At 37.3% G+C, this 25,582-nt stretch overlaps 3 protein-coding genes across 3 annotated transcripts in view; all 3 read left to right on the top strand.

Moving 5' to 3' along the window:
• LOC119558711 overlaps nucleotides 1-8,405 on the top strand; it is a 33,966-nt gene extending 25,561 nt beyond the window's left edge. Inside the window, 5 exon segments of the mRNA XM_037872055.1 lie at nucleotides 70-208; nucleotides 1,008-1,056; nucleotides 1,058-1,114; nucleotides 1,180-1,342; nucleotides 5,711-8,405. Coding sequence (XP_037727983.1) covers nucleotides 70-208; nucleotides 1,008-1,056; nucleotides 1,058-1,114; nucleotides 1,180-1,342; nucleotides 5,711-6,861 — 1,559 coding nt within the window. The 3' untranslated portion in view covers nucleotides 6,862-8,405.
• Nucleotides 8,406-20,057: 11,652 nt separating this feature from the next.
• On the top strand, nucleotides 20,058-20,792 carry LOC119558708. The gene has a single exon (XM_037872052.1). The coding sequence runs from the start codon at nucleotides 20,124-20,126 to the stop codon at nucleotides 20,709-20,711; it is 588 nt and encodes a 195-aa protein (XP_037727980.1). The 5' UTR covers nucleotides 20,058-20,123; the 3' UTR covers nucleotides 20,712-20,792.
• A 3,429-nt stretch (nucleotides 20,793-24,221) lies between these two features.
• LOC119558709 (cell death-inducing p53-target protein 1-like) lies at nucleotides 24,222-25,242 on the top strand. Its single transcript, XM_037872053.1, has one exon. It carries the CDS (start codon nucleotides 24,737-24,739, stop codon nucleotides 25,082-25,084), a length of 348 nt encoding a protein of 115 aa, XP_037727981.1. The 5' UTR covers nucleotides 24,222-24,736; the 3' UTR covers nucleotides 25,085-25,242.
• The last annotated feature ends 340 nt before the right edge of the window (nucleotides 25,243-25,582 follow it).

The raw sequence follows: 25,582 nt of genomic DNA, 5'->3' as shown, positions 1-25,582 counted from the left end.
GCAGCCCGAAAAAAGTGAGCAAGGGAACTAATCCTTTTTCTACTACTTTCTACTTTCTCTCATTCTCAGTGGAGGTCCTGTTTCTGGCCTGGGGCGTTCGTTTGTGCATTATGGTGCGGAAGGCACCCTCGGAATTTAACGAGAGCCGCTTCATTTCCATGGCCATCTACAATGAGTTCCTGCTCACCTGCTTCCTCAATGTGTCCATGTAAGTGGTATTATTCACTAATAAACTTTTATTAATTTAAGAAATAACCCAACTCTGAATATGGAAAATGCGGTGCTTCCTCTGATATATTTAATTAGAAACTAATATCCCTAGAAAATATCTTACAAAGGAAGTTTTTCCTTGTCCATAATAACAAAAAATCCCATATCTGAAGTATTGAAGAATTATTATTTTCTTGGAAAAACGTTTGTTCAAAAATGTATATGCCAATATTTAATTAAAAACCATTATACCCCTAAAATATCTTACAAAAGTAGTTCTCCTGCTCTCAAAGTTAACTAAACTGTAATAACAACTTGAATATAGAGTATAGAAAATTAATTAAAAACTGAGTCTTTCATTGCTTTCTCAGGAAAATCGTTGTCAAAAAAATGAATATGCATTTGTGCCTTTCATATAATCTCAGAAAAGTTCCAGTTATAACTCAAGGCAACATTTATTATTCTCTTCCACTGAAGTACTTTTGTAGCTTTTACATCTAGAGCACTCGTAAGAATTCGTTGGTCTGCCAGGAATTCTATGAAACTTTTCAAATGAGTTTTACCCGAATATTTTGATTTAAATGGAAAAAACTATTTACCTCATGCCTGAAAATTATACCTTTAGTTTTCCAAGTGAACTTAAAGACGAAAGCCATTTATCTAGCTTTCTTCCAAGCTTCAAAAATATCCACTTGGTTCTCTGAGTGAAATTTTTTAATAAAAAACTTCAAGATGACTTCTGAGAATAGATTTCGCTATTTAATAAATACCCACTTGATTTACTTCCATTTATTCAGGCTCTTCCTGCAGTCGCCGGCCAACCCGGACTTGCTGTACATCATCTTCTTTTTGCCACACGCAGCTGACTGTGACCCTGCTCCTGGCCCTAATCTTCGGCAGCAAGGTGAGTGTCCTCCTGGCCTGGTCATTTAGGCTCTTAACTGATCCCAGATCCGCAATTTGACGCAGGTGTACATCGTGCTGCGTAGTGGCAAATCGCATCAGGAGAACATCGGCATGGGCACCAAGGCATCGGGGGCGAAATTCAATTTCCGTCCCCAAGTGCGCACCTTTGCCAATCCCAGCTCGGTGACCACCTCCACGGTCCCGGTGGCGGGCACCACGTCAGCAGGTGAGTGGAGTGCTGCTGGTCCTCCAGCGATAGCGGCCAATTGCCCCATTTGTCCTAATGGTCCCAGCGTATCGACGTTTATGACAAACGACAGTGTCCACTTGACAAATGATCTGCGGAGGGGACCTGCATAGAGTGTACTCTGTAGCACGGGGAAAAAGTTGGTACATTTTTATGAAGAGAAAACAGGGATACATCCAGAGAAATATTATTTTAATATTATTATAATAATGGTAGTTTTTTATATAAATTATCTAAACCCAAAGAAGAAGAGCACATAGATATAGAGTACTTTGTATCACAAGGGAAAAAGAAATACGGAAAGTTAGGACCTTTTTATGAAGAGAAAATAGGGCTAGTTATGACAAAAGAAACCTGTTCATCATGTTATGATATAAGAAGTGTTTATCTTTTTCATAAAATTAATTCCATTCCATTAATTACAGAGTCTTTTATTAAATCATAATTAGATTTGAGCTCAAACTAATTATGGTTCTGTATAAAAAGTTCAATAGCAATCAAAAATCGTTTAAAAATCGGAAATAAATGATTTTACATAAAAGTACCATAGAAATTTTGAAATCTTTAAAGCAAGCATTGGAGATGAAGGCGTTTTCCTTGCCAGTCAACTTATTCTAGGCATATAGACTGCAAGATGTTTTTACCAACTCATCAGATTTAAAGAATGTTCAACATTTTTATAATCAATCCATATCATTGATTATTCTGTGAGACCTCAAAAGGCAACTATACTCGTATATAATCAACAAGTAACAAATAAACAGATCTTAAATACCTCAATCATATGTAAATGGATAAATCAAGTTGCAATGCCTTCATAAATCATCTGGTTCCCTAACATGATAATTGTTTTTCCCTGAGTGCAGCGTCGATAAAGTCTTCTCCCCGACTGACGATTATTTATGGTGTATTATTCGGCAAATTAAAAAATGGGCGGGACAGGCGGCGTCAGTGGCACGCTTATCGCTGCTGTCTAGACATGAGCTATGAGCCGTGGCACATATCCAGTTGACAGCCTCGGATGCTGATTTATGGCCCGATTCCAGGGCTCCTTCAAAACAATCTTAGCTGCGGTTAACCCGAGATTCATGTGTGTGTGTGTAAGGTTGGGTATGTCCGTGTTTTCACGGAAGGAAGCTGCTCCAAAGCGCAAACTTCCGCCAAGTTGCCGCCGACGCCATATTTGTTTGTCGCTTCGCTGGCTTTGATGTATAAATGTATAAACAACTATGTGAACTCCCCGGGGTCCTGGGCATCCATCCATAGCCACCTACTCCAACCATCCAAAGGTGGACCCCCTTTTTTTTGGCTCCCGGGGAATTTTCATTGGCCCGGGGCAACTTTAAAGCTGTGAAGAGTCCGTAATTGAACTATGAAATTACACAGATGCCACGGCAACGGGCAGCCAATAACTTTTGATTAGAATTTTTATTCAAGACCAAAGCTAGCTGCAGGAACCAAAATCAAGTTTCGATTGATTGCTCAAAGTTTAGCGAAATGGAAATAACATGCTTGTTATAAGAAAAACGTTTAATGAAAGAAACGAGAATATTAATTTCCACCAAATTATAATTGATAGCATGAAGTATTCAATTCATTTCAAATGGAAATAAATGTGTGGGCGGTACCAAGAAATAATTAATGAAGAAGAAAAGAAGATCTAAGGCGCATTTGTTTTTAGAAAACTTTTAATTGGTATTTATATGAACTTATATAAAGAAAAGAAAACTTATAGTTGAAAAAATCGAGCAAATGATATTAAAGACAGTAAAGTATCTCATTCGCTTGCAACGAAATTTATGTACGTATTTTATAAAAATGGCTCTACCAGCAATTAAAATTAAAATTAAAATATATTCCAATGTGAGATTGAATAACGGATAACTTAATGGTTTTTAAAACCAGATTTTTCGCTGAAACAAAAGCTTGTGATTTATTGCCTTATTTCTTGCATGACTTTAGCAATGCCTATAAAACAACCTGGTTAATTAGAAGAATAATGTTTGCATTTGCATTTCGCATAAATATATTAAAGCATATATTAAAGCCTACTTTTGGAATTTAATCATAATGACTAGAAAATAAAATGGGAAGAGCTCCATTTGGTTAGGAGGTAATTTTAGGCGCTGGCTCCTTTTAGCCATTATACCTTTTTGGCTGCCATTGTTATCGCGATGTTTACTATTCGGTTTGATGGCGAACCTTTTTAATTTTCTGCGCCCCTAGAAGTTTATTGCCAGCGAGCGACGCTTTATGTTTTAATGCTTTATAGGCTCTCAGTCGGGCAGAGAGGTTTTTATTTAATTTTTTATTACCTACTCGTATTTCTATTTTAACACAAAACGTAACGCATTTTTGTGGCTGCGTAAATTGTGCGTTAAATTTACATTTTTTTTTTTGTGCCACTCGGCCTTGTCTCTGCTTTTTGCCGGGTGAGTTTTTAAGCGGCTCTCAATTTGCATATTTAAATTGAACAATCACAAAGTAGCAAACACTCAACCCACCCACACACACTCATGGTGAGTTGTATCTGTGTGGCGAATTTTAAATATGGCGCGAGTGGGAAAAAGGAATATTGTGTTGCATACTAAGAGGGGCACACATAATAAATTCAATTTTGCCCACTGTCGACTGCTCCGCTCGCTTAATTTCACAGCCATAAATCTAAATTCAACGGACACAGGGAACAAAAAAAAAATCAGGGTGCTTTTAATACACTTACAGGAAAGTGGGGTCGCAAAGCCTCCATCAATCCGTCAAGGAATTTCCCTGGGTTTTCCCAAGTAGTTTTGATTGCAGGGAGAGAGAAACCGAGTGTTTTTTTTTCGGTTTTAAATTTATTTGTTTTCCTCCTTATTATTTGAAAGTTGATAGCAAGTTGCTTGTGAGTGGACGTGGCTTAAATCATACCGACAGGCTTTCAGCCGAATTGAATGGCCATTTATCATTCCGCCAGCGAAGAGGAAGTCTGCCACTTTTCCGAGCCGAAGTCAAAGCCACAACAGGGTCCAACTTTCCCTTCCACTTTCCCCAGCCACTTTCCTCACCATTTCCCATTTCCACAGACGGTACAAACATTACGCATTTAAATTTGAGGTCGGTTTTCGTGGGGCTGGGTAGTGTGAAACTTTTGACATGGACGGGCAACTTTTTTAGTACAAAAGTTGGCAGTGGAAAGCAGGGAGCGGTGTTTTTTAACGCGGCATGAAAACGAAAACACAGCTCCCATTCAGCTTCCCTTTCTCAAAGCAGATCGTATCTCCCTTACATTTGTAGCGATGTTTGGTCAACCCTTTTGGCTGCCCAAACATAAAAGCCAACTGACTACTAAACACCCAGACTTCAATTTAAAGTATAATATTTTCTTTAGGTTTCTAGCTTTTCGGAACGCTTTTATATAATGGGTTTATAGGGGTTGCCTTTATAAGTATGATAAATATAAAATATAATTATCTTCTCTAACTCGAAGTGTGTACAACCCAAATTTTATGTGTGTGCGTATCGATATCTTTAAACAATTATCTACAGCTGGTATATAAATCAAAATGTAATATAACTAACGAGTGCTTTCTTATAAATATGCTTAAAGTGTTATGTTGAAATATTTTCAAAGTACCATTTTTTTAAAAAAGAAATACACATACATAGTACCAATAGTATTTCTGAAAGGTATTTAAACACTTGTACATAGGAGTTATAGAACTGAAACCGAAATTTAATTCAACTAGTCGATTCCTTATTTATACTATTAAGTTGCTTAGCTTAAAATGTTTTTAAAATACCATTTTGACTATAATAATCGTTATATAATTACATTTTACTTGCCATTAAATTTAACTGGGTTTAAGTTATCTAAATAAGATTATATAATATACCAAAATACCAAATAGTACCAAATTCGAGTTATAGAGCTCATATTACTTTTACACAGAGAAAATTCTGACGTTCTCCTCTGAGTTGAACATGTTCTTAAAAATAGAACGACATTTTGTAAGTTTAAAATGTTTTCATTTTGCTCGAATTAAATTGAATTGCCGGTATACACTTTGAATGCCTCAACAAATAAAATATTATTTCAGTCAGTAGGGTATAGTTATAAAAAAGTTGTTAAGTAAAATCAATTTAACTATTATCTTCTCACCATTTCGCTCTAATATTGAGAACATTGATAGCAATATGTACTTACACGGTTTTTAAGAACGAATGTTCTCAATTGAAGATCAATGTACTTGAATATTTATCTCTGTGTACCTATAAACGATGTCCGAATGTATTATATTAATAATAAATGAATAACTCACCTATTTACTTTTTATTGTAAGATCCAAACCTCTTCTCCCTCCCCAGAAACAAAGCTGTCCGACCAGGAGGCGCTGGAGGAGATTCGCCAGCTGAGCATGCAGCTGCAGCGCATCCAGGAGATGGCTCCGCCCAAGGGCGTGGCGGTGATGACGATCTCCAGCCTGCTGGACGGCCTAAAGACCCCGGGCGGCCTAATGGTGGTGGCGGCGGCAGCGGGAGCCACTGCCCATGGCCACTCGGCCGCCACCCGCCAAAGCGCCCTGCCCCTCCTGGCCCTAAATGTGGAGATGCAGAAGTACAGCCAGCAGAACAACAATGCCAATGGGCGTGGCAGTGCCAGGGCCAGTATTCCCACCATGGTCCTGGAAACGCCCCCGAGCTCCACGCCCCCCTCGGCGGCCTACGAGGAGCGGGCCATGAACACGGAGCTGAGCGGCGATGACTTCCGGGAGCAGCTGCTCCGGCGGACAGCCGATGGCCACATCATCTGCAGTCGCTGCCTGGACGCGTCCAAGGAGCATTACTACTGCTGTCCACCGCGCAGCGCCTGCGATCACATGGGTTCGCCCAAGGACGAGGGCAGCCTGAGCTTCGCCAACATCAAGCTGGAGTGTATGTGCTCCCAATCGGAGGACTTGGATCAGGTTGATCCTGGCCAGCGCAGCCAAAGGAGGCCCACAGTGCGAACGGCAGCCACAAATACGCCGCCAACCAGCTGCAAAAGGCAACCCCGCAATTTATTGGAGGCCGAACTCAGCATTTCGTATCAAATTTGTGATAATTGTAGAAGTAAGTACAAGCTAACTGGCCGCCGGAGGAGCGGCAGCTACTCGCAGGCCCAGGCGAATCCGCAGCTTGGCCAGCAGCCGAGTGGCCAGCAGGTGCATCCCATCCAGTCCCGCAGCATCGAGGTCCTGGATCGCACGACGGCAGCGGAAGTTGAGGGCGAGGGTGCCAGGACCAAGGCAGCCCACTCCACGGACGACATTGTCCTGTACTCCACGGAGAAGGAGAAGATCCATGTCCAGGCTCAGCTGGAGCCCGACTCCCTGGCTGCTCCCTCCCTGGGCAATGTGTCCAACAACTCGAACAACTCCACCAGCGGCAGTGGAGGAACCAGTCGTCCCAAGAGGCCAGACAAGTTGGTCCTGGATCTGAACGATCGGTCCAAGTACACCAAAGAGGTTTCCGTGTAAAGAGAATGAATTTTCGCCAGCCAGGCAAAGCTGTTCGGCAAAAGTCGAGAAAACACTGTAAGTTTAGCAGGATAATAAATAATATTTATCTCTGATATAGACCGAATTGGTTATAATTTTTGTTTTAAACACCAAATATTATGAATTATTATTCATTTATGATAATAGAAAATATACTCAAAATTTATTTATAATCTTTTTAAATTTAAATTGAATAATACTTTTTAAAATGTCTATTCACAAAAACCTTGTACACCCGGAAAACACCAATCAACTGACATTATCTTATATTTACGAACTATTACCTAAAACCATAACCCTGCCGTTATATTTTTAAAATTAAAGACTTTAATAATTTTTTTTTAGTATAAAAGGATAACAATTTTTTAAGGTAAAAGTTCCAAAATGTAGGGTTATTTTTTGGTGTCGTTAGTATTTTTCAAACGTCTTAAACATATTTTGATATGTTAAAAAATACCCAAAAATAAACACTATTTCAGAAAAATATGATATGTTGACGGGTATGATTTTGGAAATAGCCCTTCCATTGCAACCCAACATTTTTATTTTGTAGGCCCTATAAAATCAAATGTTTTCGACTTTATCGAACAGCTTTTGCACTGGCTGGCAGCAATCAAAAATGTTTTATGCTTAGGCCAGTTGAATTATCAAAGACTTTATTAAATTATATTTGTACAACTAATTAGTTAACTGATTGACTTAGCTAAATGTAGGTATAAGTCGAACCCAAAAAACACCCGATTTCAATGAAGTGCCATGAATCCAGGATTTTTGCGATTTGCATTGCTAAGCAAAATGATTTGCAACTATAATGAGCCCCCGAAATGTTGTGAATTTATTGAATTTGGCAAACATCAGAACACGCGAAAGTCAACAACACATTTTGTTGAAAGTCATGTGTTTTTGGGCGGAATATTAATTAAATTTACATTTCATATATGTAGATAATTAAATCTAAATTGCTTACTAATTGAAACTTGCAGCGAGTCATTTCCAATGAAAATGATTTAAGTACTCATAATGATGATGGTGGTAAAATGCATTTGCTGTTATATTTATTAAGCCATGTTTAAGTGCCGATCTATTCAAAATGGGAGCCCAACCCCACACACAACACACAAAACACACACTCTCTGTAAAATAGTTAATCAAAGTTGATGTGAACTGTAAAATACACATATCTCCTTTAAAAACTCACACAATACCTTCCAACTAAATATAGTGAATAAATAATTGTAGTTACAATTAAGCATTAATTATCTGTCGTACACTTAGCTGCAATATTATAAATATTTCAAAATCGATTAAATGCTGCAAATTGCCCACCCCTTTGCCGAAATATGAAATACGAAAAATTACATTTGCAAAATCAGTGTTGTCGCTTGAACAGACGAGAACAAACAGTTGCATGTAAATTAAGTGCTGTAGTTAAGCGTTGATGTTATTGAGTTGGAAAATATGTGCATTAAATGCGTTTGTTTAAAGCAATCCAATAAATGGCAAGTCTACTGAATGTACACCTAAGAGCAATTTATCTTGTGTCGTTTGCTTTAGAATGTTTTAGCGCAAAAACGATTCGGTTATCTCCCAGCAACTTCATTAAGTATACGCAGCGGGGTACCAACTTGACATGCATTTCGGGATGAGTTCCACAGAGCAGGTAAATGCACACAAAAAAAAGCTTTCAAAGGTAAATATTTATTCTTTAAAAAAGGTAAAAAAAGTAAAAAAAGGTAAAGAGGTTTTCACATTTATAAACATTTTCCTTACTGTAAGCCGCTTTTTTATTGATACTTGTTTTACGTTTGATGTAACAGTTTGCTTATAGGTAATATACAATATTATCTGCAGCTTAAAATGCTGAAAAATAAGTTTTTTGCAGGATCCAAACAAAATAAATAGTAAACCACAAGCCATTTGTGCGAAAACAAAGACTTTTGGAATTTTAATATAAATAAAACCATAAGTTCCAACCAATATCGCTTGAGTTCTTATTTATTTTATTATTTTTTCCGTTGTTATTTCCTTGTAATTTTTTACCTGCAATAAAAAATGAATACCTGTCTATTAAAAAATGAAAAGAACTGGATTTTATGAAACTTTTTTCGTACCTTCGTGTTGACAATATACAATATTATTCGCAGCTTAAAGGGCTGAGCAAATACGTTTTTTTTTGGAACACAGTAATTTTATAAAGATCAAACTTATGGAATAATAAAGACTTAAGTAATTTTCCTTTAAATAAAAACTTATATCCCAACAAGTGTCGTCTGAGTTCTTATTATTTATTTACTCGTTGACATGTCCATCTAAAAGGTCGCCCCCTATAAAAAATGTATACCTGTCTATTGAAAAATTAGCAACCCAAGATTTTTCGGAACCCCTTTTTCATGCCTCAGTGTATCTATCTAACTTTGGATGGCAGTAGATGAAAAGTGTTGGCGCCTTTCTGCGCTTTATGAGCACGTTATGGTTTTTATCTTTATGGACATGGCTGCGTGTGACCCTTTTTGCCAGTTTGCCATGTCTACCATTTCAGGAATGCCTTTTCAACTCGGGCACACACATTTGCTCCTTTGCAAGGTTACTGCTTTGAAGGAGACGTTAATTTAAATGTTTTACGGCCTCATCGGATGTTGTTTTGTTTGCACGGCTCTGTTTTTTGTTTTGCTCTCTGTTTGTGTATCAAATTAAACTTCTTCAGTCAGGCGAACAACTTTAGTGTTATCAGCCCCAAAAAGGACAACCAGGATGCTTGTGTGTGTTTAAGCGGCGTGTATTGAATTTTAAGCACTCGCCCCGGAAAGTGAAATTTCCTTTGGTGCGGCACGTTCGCAGAGTTTTCTTTAAATTGAATTTCAATCATTACACCGCGGCAGATATTCCAGAATAAATATAAAATATTTAATATATATATATATTTATATATGTACCTACATATAGGCTCTGTTGAGAGTAATTTACAAACGAATTTCATCTTCGCAGTTTCAGCACGTGACAACATTAATTAAACTTTCAGCATATGCGTCTGTCGCATGCCCCCGACTTTCACACGGAAAATTCTGGGGGCACGTCGGAAAACCTGCTGACATAAGCGCAGACGTAATCGAGGCAGTTTTCCCATCGACCCATCGTCGCACAGTGGGAAAAACAGCTGATAAGACAGAGGATAATCTACTTTAACTTTAATCTTGGAGCCAATAATATTTTGTTAAAATGAATACTTTGAGATGCATATTATAATCGTTTACTTAGAATAATATATAACATTTTTCGAAAACTGTGTATAACCACAATAGTATTATATGAAGTGTAGTTTTTCAGTAATATCATTTTTAATCCCACTATGCGATGGCCAAAAAACATATTTTTATTTTCATTAACTTTACAATGGCGCTGGAACGCGAAATATCGTCATTTATTGGTACATTTCTCCATTTCGCCCACCAAGGGTTCCCACTATTTTTCATTTAATTGCCCCGCAGAACAAAAGCTGTTCACAGTTTCCATGGCAGTTCGAATCTGTGGAAAATGTCGGAGAGAAATAATTTAGAGCGTTTAATGGATGAATGCATGTAAATAAATGCGAATATTTTAAATCAGGAATGCATTTATAAAATGAATTCTGGGATAACTAAATTGAAAATGCTTTTTATTTAAAGTATGGAAAATTTTTATATCAAATAAACATATATTCACGAGCTAAAAAAGCCTAACCTTTGCTTTTCTTTTGCCAAATTCTATGACCAAAAATTATAATATATTTGGCTAAGTAAACTTTCTCACAGGCCCCAGAAATTAATTGCCTCGTAATTTTAATTTAAGTGTTGATGTTAAATAATAGGTTCCCACGTTAAAGCTTAAATGTCCTTTGCGAGTGCTAAGACTTTTAAGGGAATTGAAACCAAATTCATACATTTCATTAAATTTAATGGCTTAGGGCCATTGACTGAGCCACTTGTTCATTGGATCCCCGGCTAGTAGCATTAAAAGCGTTTAATTAAACGCCTGTTGCAGAAGCCGGCACACCAAAAAGTCGGAGGTAGAAACTTCTCCTCCAACTGGATCATAAATTTCAAAGCGAATTGAGTGACGGCGGCAAGGACGAAGGTTGGAGGACCCCATCGAGTCTGAGGCCCTTTTCCAAACAAAGAAAATGGCACTTACCAGAAAACACAAATTGCTTTTCGTTTTGCCGACTGGCAGTTTCCAAATCTTAAAGCAAAAATGTATTTCCCAGCCTATGTCGATGCTGGTCTTTGATGGCCAACTGTTTTGTTTTGTTTTTTTTCTTTTTTGGCCTGGTCTAAAGCAAGTGCGTTGTGCAGCAATTCAAGGATTTTTTCCATCTCTTAATTACGGCAATAAATGCCAATGGCAATTTCTTTGGCATTAAATAAGAACATGTTAACGACCAGCAAAGACGGCAAGAAAAAAAGTGCCTCGAATAAAAAAAGGGAATCTAAAGGCGGCAAAAGTCCCGCAAAAACACACATGTTCCAAAAACAAGGCTTAAAAGGGGAGTTGGGCGGCGACAACTTGGCAATTGAGTAACAGGCTGCTGGCAAGGACACGTGCTGTTGGGCGTGGAGCCAATTAAAATTAAAGGAGCCTCCTACGGCTGTGGAAATGTGTAGGCCCTGGTGCTAGAAACCAATAAAATAAAATTGCCCAACACCTTATTAACAGCAGCTGCCTCAGAGCCAAAAAATAAATATAGAAAGCAGCCACAGCAAAATGATACAAGTGGGCGTTTACAAGCTTCTCTATTCCATTTCTACAGCCTTAATATTCTTTTTTATTGAGACTAATATGCTGCTTATATTACTGGATACTCAGAAGTTTCTAAGAAATTGAAGGTGACAATTCCGTCTCTGAAAAGAATATATTATTGATCAGCATTGACATCAAACATTCAAATGGATTTAATATTTGATTTTATATTATGGAACTGCAGAAGGAACGTTCCGAAAAATAAAAAGAAAATAATAGTGAAGTGGTTGTATAAAATTTGTGAAACATTTCTAAGGAACGCTTGTAGTTTTATCAAACTCAGTTCACTGTAGTCAGTACGTATTTTTGTTTCACAAATAAGTAAACAAACTGATTTCTTATGATAAGAAAGATGGGATAAGAGAAAAAAAGTCAGAGTTATGCACAAATATTTAATATTTTTGTATAATATTATTCGGTGGATTGATGGACTTGATCATATAACATCATTATACATTTATGTTCATATCAGCCTTTGCTGTAAAACCCATGTTTACTCTGGGGAATTAAATAATGCTCTCAAACGATTGACAAGGATGTTAACTATAATACCCGAGACAACACATTAATTTATTTATTTATTTATATATTTATATTATGGTTTTGGGACATGTGCAAATTGCCAACACAATAATAAGGATACGAAGATAATAACAAAGATCAATAGTGCATTCGAAATATCAGTGCTCTTTGGCATCTCGGCGTGGTTCGAAGGGCAGGATATCTGCGTTGCGTTAGACCTTGGGATCTCCTGACCTGGCACAGGCCTTCTAAGGGGTCTCCAATCCATTGCCTCTTCATAAGATGGTGGGGGGGTTTCGGAGCGGCTGGTCAACGGAATTGGAGCACTCATCGCAGAACTAATTCGGTCCTAATGCAAACATTTTGAAAATATAATGTTTTTATTATAGTTTATTATTTTTCATCGAATAACTTTAATAAAGTGTAAACACAACCTTTTAATGCAAGAGCTTTAAACAAACTAAATTCCCAAGAAGTTCTGAAAATTGTTGATAAGGAAACTTTATACAAGATTTCTATAAGCCGTGCGTGACTGGATACATTACGTCATTTATGATGCCTGGGCGTTCCAGATGTCGAAAAAACTGATAAGAATTTTTGGAAAAACCAATAAAAATTGTTCAAAAAGAAATGCGACACATAATTGCAGCTATACATTTTGAAATTGTTTGGTAGTTTATTAATCATAAGCGGAATAGGAAAATTCAATCTCAACGACATGTTCCCCAGAGACTCATCGCAGTTGGGGCACACGTGGTGGACCTCCTTGCAATCATCCATGAGAAGAGGGATCAGGCAGCATCCCAGTCCAAAGGTAAACAGGCAGATACCGACGGAGTACAAGTAGGTATCAATTCCTGGTTTTGTGATCGTGATCGTATCAATCTCGGCGTGGCACATCCTCAGTGGTACTTCCAACTGCAGGTCCAATTGGAGCATATAGCCTTGCCTCCAGCGATAGCATTCTGATGTTTCCCTTGTCTTAAAATGTAATATTGAATATTTATAAATTTTATTGTAACATAAAATATTTGAATTGAAACTGAGCAACCAATGAACATGGGAGCTTGAAACAAACTAATTTTCTCATTTTTCATTTCTCTGCTGAAGATTTTATTCGATAAGAATTTGATGGTTTTTTACACCGAGAAAAAAGTTGAATAAGAAAAAAACAATGATTTTTGTTCCGAAAAACATTTAATTTTTTAGCAAGAAAGTTAAAGTTAAGTATAAATGCTCTTGTTAACTAAGTTAAATAATTATTATTTTCTAAGACATTTTAAAGTAAATGACAGGCGCCAGAACAAATACCAACACACAGAAAAATGTCATTATCATATTACACCAGTTTACAAAAAAAAATTGATGAAATACGCACTTCAGGAAACCTTTGTTTTCCGGTAAGATACATCTCCCTGATTAAGAAAAGGGCATTTAAAATTTTTTCTATTGTACCAATTTTTTTAAAGTGTAAAAAACAATTTTCGCACTTTTTTATTTTTTAACTCGAGTTGTGATAAACCGAATTCGGTCATTAAAGACTCATTTTACAGGTAATGAAATGCCCTTTAACTTTCTTATACACATCATTGAGTTCTATTCATTAGTTTAGAAGCTACACTTCGTCAAAGTTGAAAAAGTTGGAAAAAATGCAAAAACGCTGGCATAAATTGCTTCTTTAAAAATACACGCCCAAAACCCGAAATTAGTTTTATGTTGTTTTCTTAAAGGCTGAACTTTAACGGAGAATATAAGCCATTGATCACGACAATCCGTTGGTACATCGATTTTTTACAGATTTTTAAACGTATATACCCAAGTTCAGTGTTCGGGAGCAGCGGCCGTTAAACATTATTTTAAATTTTCAGTGTTGTGAACGTAAGATTTTGGTGCAAGTAGTTATGCATAACGTAAGATCCTTTGCTATTAGTGCTGGGCAAGCTAAAAAGTATGCGATTGCAGTTACAAGGAAATCATTTTCATATATTTTTAGCAAGGAAATAGCAAGGAAACTGACGTTATGCACTACAACTTGCACCAAGTGCGTATTTCATCAATTTTTTTTTGTAAACTGGTGTTATTAACGAATCGATTATCCAAAGTTGCCTCAACACTTCTGTAGGATATCATGTCCATTGCCACTTGATATGTGGGCGGTGGTGTTGGTAAGGAAACATCGGGTAACTGAGAAGGCGAACACATCACCTTCACTTCAAAAAATTATGCACAAATTATTATTAATTTGCTTAATTTTATTTATTTTATTGTTCCTTACTTCAATACTGCGGAAGAAGCCAACCACTTAAAGCGACAGCTTTAAGAAAACTGAGTTATTGAACGTGCCGTTCAGACCTTTTATATTCGACGATTTTCGATAAGGCGAGAACATGGAAATCGAAATTTGGACTCTCTCTTTAATCAATAAATTCAAATCTTTAGCTATCCTTCAGTTGTATACCGACTTAAGAGCCTCAAAAGTTTACTCGGAATAAAAAAATCTCAATCAAGATGGCCCAGAGCCTGATTGTTTTCTTCAAATGTTGATGTTAATTGCTTTTTATTGTTCTCAGAATCTTACCCTGTCAAATATTCGGGGTCAGTTCAAACTTTATCCCAGTTCCAAGCCAAATCCGCTTTGCATGTGCTCTGTAAATGTTTCTCAAATATTCCAAGGATAGTTGAACACTCGCTTCTTTTTGTTTGTCTGGTACTGAGCTTGTGTAAATATTTATATTGCACATAAAATGCATTCTACACTCGGTAAGGAACTAAGGTCTCTCAGTTACCTATTCAATGCAAATGGACTTCCAACGGACATTGAATTTTATGCCCCAGCTATGAAGAAATGGTGGGGGAAGGTTTTGGATATTCGTGTGTTCTGGATATGTGTAATATGTTCCCTGACACTTGAAGCCACGCAACCACCCACACAATTGCATTTATGTGCACACGTGAATTGCATTAGAAAGTTGCCAGCACATAAACTAAATCTGCCTCAAGTGCAAAGATCCCAGTCTCACGGCTGACAGGAACAGGAAACGGAAACGACAGGAGTTCGAGGTGCGGATGGGGCAGGACATTTGCATTAGGGATGAGCCCGTGATCCTTTAAGTGGATTAAACATAATATTGCAAGTCATCGTAAAGTAAACATATTGTACTCGGAAAAGCAAATCAACCAGGAAGGTCTTATATATTACATCCTTAAAACGTTTTTCTAAAAAAAAAAATGTTTGATGTTCGTATTTAAAAAAAAAGGCATGTTCTACTACTATGTAGTAATAATAATAAAGATGTATGTAATCACTTTGATATATATAAATAAAAGTACAATGAATACCAATTCTATCTATTTTTAAAAAATATATTCTGTCTATTTTCAAAAAATATATTCCCATATTTAATTGAAATCAATGCAATACAATGCAAAATAAGTAAACATAATTTTCTTATAAATCCTTTATTAAATTAAGCTGGTTATTTCTTTCTTTTTAATGTCACAAGATTTTAATGTAGCCTATTTGCCAACTAATTATTTTCCCCTTGGAGATTTACTTATTCTTCTTATACTTTAAAATAGAGACTATTAAAAAAGATATTTTATTTTTTCCTGTGTAGGAAAGAGGTATAGCCAATGGAGCATGCAACTCAATCTGGTTTATTGAGCGACTTAAAGGTATGCAGATGCTGCAACTACATTTTCATCGCCTCTACTAAATTTCCATCTCTAAGCGGAAATACAGCCATTCGTTGGATCCTTGGAATAACGTGGCCCATTCGACTTTAGTTCCTGCGCACACTTGCGTTTACGTAGGATTTGGATTTGGACGTGGTTGACGTGTCAGTTACAAGAAGCAATTGTGCAAATGTGTCGGTTACCATTTTTGGGATGAGATGTGCGATAAGTGCCAGGTGCTCCTGGAGGTAAGATGCCGAATAAAAAGAGATGCTGTAGATTGAGATAAAAGTGCGAAACTTTGCTGACATCAAAAGTTGCCGGAGACAAAACGTAGTGCGAATATGTAGTAGCAGTAGTTTCCTGGCCCTGCCAATCAGGCTAAAATCCTGCCTTGAGGGCCGAAAAAAAAATGCGATTCATTGACTCATTGGCTGCATATGCTCTCGGTCCTTTTTGATTCCATTTTACCACTCGCTTTCGGGCTTAAACTCCCCGTTTAAATCCGCTCTTAAAGCCACCATTTCAGCCATTAAACGACGAGCTAGTGGCATACGGGGAAAAACCCTTGAATGCCCTGAGCTCAAAGGTTATGTCAGTAAATGAGAGAGTTTAACGGCGGGTATGAAGAGCAAAAGTAGAGTGCCAATTACTGCTACACTTACCTTTGAAGACCCCGCTTTGCCCAGCTTAAATCCTAAAGAGAGTCTTTGTGGTAGGTAGTTTTGCTTTTATTACTTTGCCATCAGTAAAAGGACAAATTATTGCTCAGCGGGATGTTCGTCATTAAATGAAGTCACTCCCAGTGCGTATACTTAATTTTTTGTCATTCGCTGTTTTTACGACATATGAGGAAAAGTTAAATAAAAATAGTAAATGCGCATGATATTACTATTTGAGCCACAAGGAGGCCAACAGATGCGAATTGTGTAATATGGCTATATGGCCATCCGACAGCCGCACTACTACATCCGCACTCGTAGCCACTTCCGCTTCCGTTAAGCTCCGTTTTTGCAAGCCCACCGAGCATGTGAGCAGCGACTTTTGTGCTTTATGTTTTATCTTGCGCCGCATTTAACAATAAAATCGTGAATTGTTTGGAATGAAAAGCTCAAAGGCGGAAATAAAGCGAGCAAACAAGGAAGCACACCTACACACTTGTGGGCTGCAAAAATGTGTGCGTGTATACACTGTGAGAAATAGAAAAATTAAATCTTATTATGAGTACTTTTTGATCAGAAACATTTTTAACATATTTCACTTTGAAGAGGTAATAGTTTTAGAAGAATATTATTGCAACACAATTTTATTTTTTTTTATGGATAAATATAGATACATTTTGTGTTGTTAGTGATAAAAAGATTCATAAACAGTAACAATTTTTTTCCTTTTTATTTAGCTGAAAATATATTGATGCATACTTTTAGGCACCTTTAATAATGCTTTTAAAATGCTTTAAGGCTGTAGAGGCTCTTCAAATTAGTTTTGTATATAATAAGGTAAAGTATTTAACTTACAGTATATAGAAGTGGCTTTTAAATTTCTATTTATTTCAAGAAATAATGCAAAGATTTTGGATTCGAAATATATTGCTGCATACTTTTAGACACCTTTGAAAGTGGCTTTAAACTCTAGTGGTTGTATTATTTTAATGTATAACAAAGCGGCTTTTAATTTTTTTTATTTATTGTAAGATATAGATTCTTTGGATTCAAAATATAACGTTGCATACTTTTAGGCACCTTTAAAAGTGACTTTAAGCCTCTTGTGATTTTATTCCCTCCAAATCGTCCATGAAATTTTTCAATGTGTAGCGTGCGTGCTTTTGCTGCTTTTGGCTAATTGCTGCACTCAAGAACAATACAGGTGTTTCGCCAATAGGAAGCCAGTCGGAAGATACCGGCACGAATCGGGGGAAATGCAGTTTGTGGGCAATGTTTAAGCCAATGACCATTAGCGCTCAGATGTCGGCACTTAAATTGAATGGGCAAACTGTTGGCAGCAGCAGAAAACTCCATGATCGAGACAATGAAATACATTTACGGCATTAATTGCCCCAACGACATGGAAAGCAACTTGAGCAATTCACACAAAGCTAAATTAATTGTGGCACACGTGAAAAGTTTATGCGGTGTGTGTTCACACGCTAACTGAATTACCAGGAAGTGGAAAAAATCCAAAAGATCTTAAATTAAGTATCTATGCATTTATGTAATCCTAATCTATTTCCCGAATTGTAGTGATCTGTTTGACTTAATTTCTTCTGCATCTATTTCTCTAACACCTTGTTTTTCTTAATATAATTTTTTGTATGTAATTTATAATCCAATTTTTATTCCACACTTATTTGAGTTCGCAATCTTGTTAATGTATAAACCCCGATAGAGCTGCCAAATGTAACCTCAATACATTGTGTGCTGCTCAACGAGCCCTGAAATTAATTGAGAGTGCCATCATAAACATGCCAAACGGGAAAATTTTAATTAATTCCCCAACTGCAAGAGCCCACCACAGATGGCATTTGTTCATTTGGATACGATTGCGATTTCGAGAACACGAAAACGTATGCGAATTGGAGTACGAATTCATTAAGGGACCATGTATCTTGTGTGATTTGCGACAGCTCACTTAATCAATGGCGAATTACCGAAGCAGGCGTTGCAATTTGATATGCCCTGTCGAATTTGGTCCAATTAGCAGGGACATGGCATGGAAAACGAGGAAAACTAAAGAAGTGTCCAAGAAGAAAATGAGATTAACCATAAGTTATGTTTAACTATACGTCTGGATCTGTGACAGCAGCCGAACTTGTAATTTTCTTGAAACTAATTACTTTGAAAACAGCAAAGATGCCACTTGACACCGTACTTCGCGCTATAACTCTTCTCCGTTTTCCCAGTTTTTCCCCCCATTTCCCCCAGTTTTCCAGCTTTTTCCCCCCTGCAAGTGCAATTGCAAGCGTGGCTAAATTAAATGGCTGACAAAGTGAGCAGCATCAGCAGCCCGCATCCCGAGAGGACCAGAGTTTTCTTTTATATTCTGTCACCAATTGCAGCCGGCAGCAACTGAAAACTGGCGGAAATGAACGCAAGGACAACGGACGTGAAAGTGGAAAGTAGAAAGTGGAAAGTGCCAAATGGCAACTGCGAAAAGTTGCAAACGGGCGGTGAAAGTTTGTCATAAATCAGAATATTTTAAAAGTGTTTGCCCTGACAGAACAAGAAGAACGCAAGATGTGAACTGTGGCAGTTATAAGCCAAGATTATGGCCGGGAACTTGTAGCCATGTCGAACAGCAACTATGATGGCAAAAAAATGCGAGTCTCCGACGGGGCGAACTTGTTAGACCCTCGCTGGGGGATAAAAAGTCTCCTTAATTCGGGGATTGATAAAGTTTACACAACTCATTGGGAAGTGAATTGCCGACAATTGATGTTCAATAACAAATGTGGAAGTAAAACACATAACATGAAAAGATATTTTAGTAATAATAGGAAATTCGATTTTATAAGGGATGTCACAGAAATTAAAGAAGATTTGAAATTAAATAGGTGTCTAAAAGTATGCAGTGAAAATTTATGGTACTTTTAATTTAAAAAAATATATTGTTGTTTTATGTCTTAAAGTATTGAATGATAAACTTGTCTTAGGTGTCTAAAAGTATGCAGTAAAAAGTTCATCTTTAGGAGCAATTTAAAATATAATGTTGCATTCTTTTAGACACCTTTTAAAATAGTTCAATAATTATATCATAAACTTAAGCAGTTAAGTGGAATAAGCGGATTTTTAACAGTAATAGATAATTCTTTTAAATTTTTGATTGACTTTCATTACTTTGCCGACTTATTGAGGCACCCTGCTACCCTGCCCGAGTTTCTTTATCACTCTTTGGCGGCATCATTATGCCCATCAGCACTTCGCTTTGCCCTCGACTGAGTGCACCTAATGCAAGCATTTTAGCCCATCAGCCATGCCCACTGACTTTCCACCCAATGCCAATTTAAATTCAAATCCAGACCCCGACTTCGAGTTCGAATGACATCGGATGTCCAGTGATTTGCATTTGATGATGGCCATGGCAATGGGAATGGGAATGGCTATGGCTATGGCGACGATCTAATCGACTTTGCCTGATAGTTTTCGATACCGCAGCAGGCGACAGAATCGACAACAGCTGACAGCCCAAAGCAAACAAATAGACGGGGCCAAACTTTGATTGACATTTCAATTAAATTATAGCCAAACTTACAGAACTCGCTGTCGCTGGCGGGTATGTTTCGAGTGCAGAAAGTTTTGCTGGCCGAATACGAGGAGATTTACGAACCGGTGCTGGTGGAGAATCCCTTCACCCTGGTGGATATCCGTGGGATGGGCCTACGCCAATACCAGATAGGCCTCACCTGCAATCGACTGCTCTTCGGCTGCGACAATTTCTCGAAGTACGGGGATGTGCCCAGTTTCCTGGCCAGAGGATTGGATCCGGAGATCGAGAGCTTCGAGCTGGTTAGCATGCTGCCCCTGCAGTTGATTCGGTTCCATTTCTTCAGAAAGGCCACCCGTTGCCTCATGATGTTGAACATTGTCCAGCCGTTGGGCAGGCCACTGGCTATTCTGGAACACCCCATGATCTTCGAGTTCGGGGGCCACATCTTTAAGCAACACTTCTGGCACACCTGGCGGGAAAGGGTGGCCAGCATACGGGTGATGCAGCCCATCTATGGCCAGATCACCGGCGCCTCTCCCTTCTCCAGCACAGATGTCCAGCTGGACGAGGAGCTCACGGTGGCCCAGGTGCATCCTGTGCCTCGAACCCCCTCCCTCTACAGTGCCTGTCATGCGGGGACCGGTGATTTCGGCTAGTCATCTTAAGAGGCTTTGGGCCGAGTTTCCCTTTTCCATTAACAGATGGTAACCGAAGGCTTGAGTTGCCAGCTGTCCGTAGGCCTTCAATTCACATAGACGTCTGTTTATTTATTTATATTAAAAGCATGTTGGACTTTCCACCTTTAGAATAGCTATATTTGGGTAGTTGGAAATAGCATTTTATTCTTGGGGAAGGGAAAGTTCTTTAGACATCCTTCAAAGTTAGGATAAACATAGGTAGGTTATTTACTAACCAAGTGTAAATGAAACATAGCTACTGAGTAAGACATAATTGGTTTTTTTTTTTTATTTCAATATTTATTTACAATTTAAAGCCATCTATTTGATGGGTATTCTTTAATTTTCTCATAAGCCTCCGTTACACCAAGCAAATAACCATACCATTTATATAGTTTATTTTCTGTTACAATTTCTTTTATCAACATTAAACTCTTTAAATAGACAAATTTTTATCGAAAAACACCTTTTTTTTAATTAACGTTAAGAAATTATAATCTCTTTATCAGAATTTGAGAAATTCCTAATATGAAAGCTGTTCAAAAACATCACAAAGTAAATTTTAAAGACTACACTTTTTCTATTGAACATTATTGTAATTATATAAATTCTAAACATTCGACCCAAAATATAAAATAAATATAAAAATTGGCTGAAAATTCAATAGATCTTGAAAATATTTAAGAATTAAGCGCGAAAGAAAAGTTTATACGTTCGTTAAGTATTTTATATAAACTAAAATGATCTATCACAAAACACAACGCAGTTAAAAAGTGCTTTACAATCATAGAATAAACAGAGGCACTTTTCCACCTCAAATGACCTTTCGCGAAGTAAATGATTTTCCATCAAGAGAAGGAATACTGATTCCCTTCTGATTTTCGTTATTGTTTGGCTCCACTTTCGGGTGGTTAATGCAATCAGCTGGATAGCCAGAAATCCAGCCACAACAGGCGACCGAGCCCTTCTGGTTTCGTCGGCTTGTCCGCCTGGTTGTTTATTTGCCAGTGGAATGGGCCAAATTTCGGGGTGGTGACTACGAAAAAATGTTGTTTTGATGTGCCTCAGCTTTGGGGCTATTTTCTGCCACACCCCCTCGCTTTCGGCAGGTCAAGTTAACCGACAAAGTTTTCAATTTGCCGACAAACTTAAGCCGCAACCACAGCATTTGTCGGTGGGTCGGTTTCGGTGGAATGGAGTGGGTTTTCGGAGAAATGTGGGAAAATGTGGCAGGACACTGGAGGCTAAGGCCTGGACATGTCTGTCTCCGGGTGAGCGTGCAGCTGACACCAAAAATCAATTGCAATGAAATCCTGGGCGAATAAGAACAACAATCCGGCCAAAGTAAAAAAAAAAAAACAGCAAACAAGTCGTCATTGGCCATATTTGGTTTAGGGCATTTAATGGTCAAAGTTTTTCAACTTGTCTGTAATTTATTTGATTTTGCTTGTGTTTGTAGGTTTGGGGTAGGGGTTCAAATCGCCAACTCCTCAGTGCTTTTGATAAATTACAATTTATTTAATGAAATGTGCAGAGTCCTGGCGACGCATTAATCATACGCCATGTGGTGCGCCCCTACAAATACAAATATTGCGAATGGTACAACAGGAATTTAATACTTAACCACATTTTCGCCGGCTTTAAAATCCTTTTCTCCCTAAGCTCTTGGCACAAAATCCGTTCGCATGGCGACGGCAATACGAAAAGTTAATTAAAAGCCATGGGACATGGACCGGGAGTCAATAAAAAACATTTGAGCCACACCAACCCCATGCCACATACAAAAGCCCATGAACGTTAAACATTTTCGTTGAGTTCTACGCTTTTTATTAATTTTTAATACACCTGCTGACGCTGGCAATTAAGCGCGGACCTGTTCAATTTCATTTAATTAGCCATAAAGGCGCTTAAAAAGGGGAAAATGGGGCTCAAGAAGCTGTCGGCTTTTCCTCGGGCAATGTGGTAGGACATGGACATTCAAAATTGAAATAGCTACTGGGCTGCCAAGAATGTTTAGGCACTCGCCTGCATTCCAGGCATTCTGACTTTGTTACTTATTTTTCCTATACTCTCCATATATTTTATTTTATTGGCTGGCCAAGTTCAAAGCTTTCTAAGCAGCCACATCAAAGCATTCTGAGTAATTGCTTTGGACAAATTTGAATTTTCAACGGCACGTCAGCATTTGCAACTGGTCGTTGGAAAAATTTAATTTCAGGCTTCTCTCGCCTACGAAATTCATTGACAGCATCCATAAGTGGGGATGCTACACATATTTCTCGGGTTGCCATTGCGTATACGCAATGTCTGCTGGCCATATTTCATTGGCCTAACACACGGCACATCACAACATTTCGCACATTTGACATTTCGACGGTGCTTTAAACGCCGCATTTAAGGCGCCTTTAAAGCTCGATCCACATGCAGCCTAAGCTGACAGTGATGGATGAGTCTCACATTTATTGAATTCCAACGGCGTGCATATATATATGCAAATGCGTGGGCTTAATAGCTAAATGGGTATCTGTATATCTTTGCATAAATCGAATTTATCGCATGGGGACACTTTAAAGAACAGTTGAGATTTACTAAGTTGCGTTTGATTGGTTTAAGTTGGGTTATCCTACGAATGAGTCAAATAAATCTCAGATTTTAGTTCAAGCTTGTCATCAGTTTTTAGAATATAGTATTTTCCTCTTCTCAATTCAAGAGGCTATTTTAGAATATGGTATTTCCCTCTTCTCAATTCAACAGGCTATTTTAGAATATGGTATTTCCCTCTTCTCAATTCAACAGGCTATTTTAAAATTTTTTGCTGACCCAACATAACTCAACTCGTTTTGTTGGACCAACTTAAGTGGGTCATATTTTCAAAATATATTGAAATATTTATAAATGCCCTTTTTCAACAAAAAAGTCTTGCAGATCGTCTTTTCAACATACAACATTAATGGTGTACAATTTTGTAATGAAAAATAATTAAGCTTTTAAATAAACAAGCAAAATATCAAGTATAACCAGTCTTTCGAGCTTACATTTTCCAAATAATTTGATATGGTTCTGTACAATTTAAGAAAATTTGACGGTTTTTAACAGATAAGTCATGTCGAGCAAAAGGTATTTTCTTGTTACTTCCTTATAAACTTATTTATCACTTACAAATCAGGCATAACATGTAGCATTCTCATATTACTTGTGCCAGCTAAGCTCAAACGATATAAACAAATGCCTCCAGAATTAAATACCCGGCATTCAGTTTCTACTTATGGTCCCCTTTTATTTTTATTGTTATCAATTCCAGTGACGCAATCAATAAATATGTGAGGGAAATCGGCTCTGTTATTAATGCTTATCAATAACATTGCATTTGTGAAGCCGGCAATCCCGCCAACTCACTGCTTCCACAAAATCATTCTACTCTGGTTTCTCGGAATCGCTTATCACAAATTTTCAACAGCTCAGCAATGCAAGCTCAGGAAATCAGTTTACTTCAGGCTTTCGCTTAAAGTGGTTGCCCCGTTCCATTCGCTTAATCCAATAAATATAATGTAAAAATATTAAATATTAAATTTGGTTAATGTAATACGAGTAAAAGTGTTTAATATTAAATTGTGCTTTTAAAAATTTTCCCAATAAATTCATTGTGCTAGCTCCACAAAATATAAAAATGTCTTTAAAAGTATGCAACTTTAAACATAACAAAACACATTTCTTTTGTAATAGCTTGAAAAGTGATATATTTTTGACCGCGTCTGTGTGCATAAACATATGACTGTACTTATAATTACATTTTTTATGCTTAGCGAACCAAATCCAGACATTAGTTCTTTCAAGCACTCACTGTTAGAGGTTGGTTATTGAAGTATTTGATCTTGAAACTTACTACAACTTAACAAAAAATAAAATAATAAAAATAAAACAACCACATCTAGTTCAATAAAAAATCTAAAAACCCAAATATATAAATAAGAGAAATATATTAATAACTTGAAGATAAAGACAGAATGAATTCGCAATTAACCTGTGAGAGGCCTGCCACGCCCCCGCCCTCGTATTCGGAGGCGATGGGCTGGGTTCCACCTGGATCGGAATTGGGAAGTACCACGGTTCTTACCACGCGGGATTCCCCAGGTCCCAACTCGGTACTCACGATCTGTCCCAAATGCCTCGACGAGATTGAGACTACCACAACAACCCGTCGCGGAAGTATTGCCTACGTGGCCTCCTTCGTAGTTATGTTTACCACCTGTGGACTGGGATGCTGGCTGCTTCCATGGATCATTAATGGCTTTAATGAAGTCCATCACTCCTGTCCGAACTGCAAAGCGTCCCTGGGAATCGTTCGTCTATGAAATCAGAACTGGATAAAAAAATAAAATTTAAAAAATTAAAATTTTCCTGCAAGGCTAACAAATAGGCTAGCTTCAATTCAAATCGGATGAACTGCAATTATTACTTAGTTTTATAGTTAAAAAAATTATAAGCCAATAAAAAGTATTTATAACAAAAATTACCAAATATTTAAAGTATTTAATTCATCGATTTTGAGTACACAGTGTTTACAATGAAATCTGGTATTATTATTATATATTATATTATTTTATATAAATTGAGCTTTCTGACTTAATGATTCACAAAAGCGAACGATAATCCCAATCAGGCGGAACATTAAATGTATAAGTTCGCTTTTTAAAAATTTTGCGAGAGTCACAGTGAGAACAATAATTCCAGAATATATGTGTTTTTTACATTATTGAATCAAACAAGTTTAAAACTGTTTATATATTATAATTATAAATTTTTATATTTATAATATAAATAAACAGAAACTAAATATTTTTTCATCAAAC

Source organism: Drosophila subpulchrella, unplaced genomic scaffold (assembly GCF_014743375.2).
Source record: "Drosophila subpulchrella strain 33 F10 #4 breed RU33 unplaced genomic scaffold, RU_Dsub_v1.1 Primary Assembly Seq13, whole genome shotgun sequence".
In the NCBI taxonomy this organism is placed as follows: domain Eukaryota; kingdom Metazoa; phylum Arthropoda; class Insecta; order Diptera; family Drosophilidae; genus Drosophila; species Drosophila subpulchrella.
The sequence above is the reverse complement of the archived record's forward strand: the minus strand, read 5'-3'. Positions and strand labels throughout refer to the sequence as shown.

Bases quoted from the DNA above. Each gene is read 5' to 3' on its own strand.
- LOC119558708 (XM_037872052.1), top strand. From the start codon at position 20,124: ATGTTTCGAGTGCAGAAAGTTTTGCTGGCCGAATACGAGGAGATTTAC.
- LOC119558709 (XM_037872053.1), top strand. From the start codon at position 24,737: ATGAATTCGCAATTAACCTGTGAGAGGCCTGCCACGCCCCCGCCCTCG.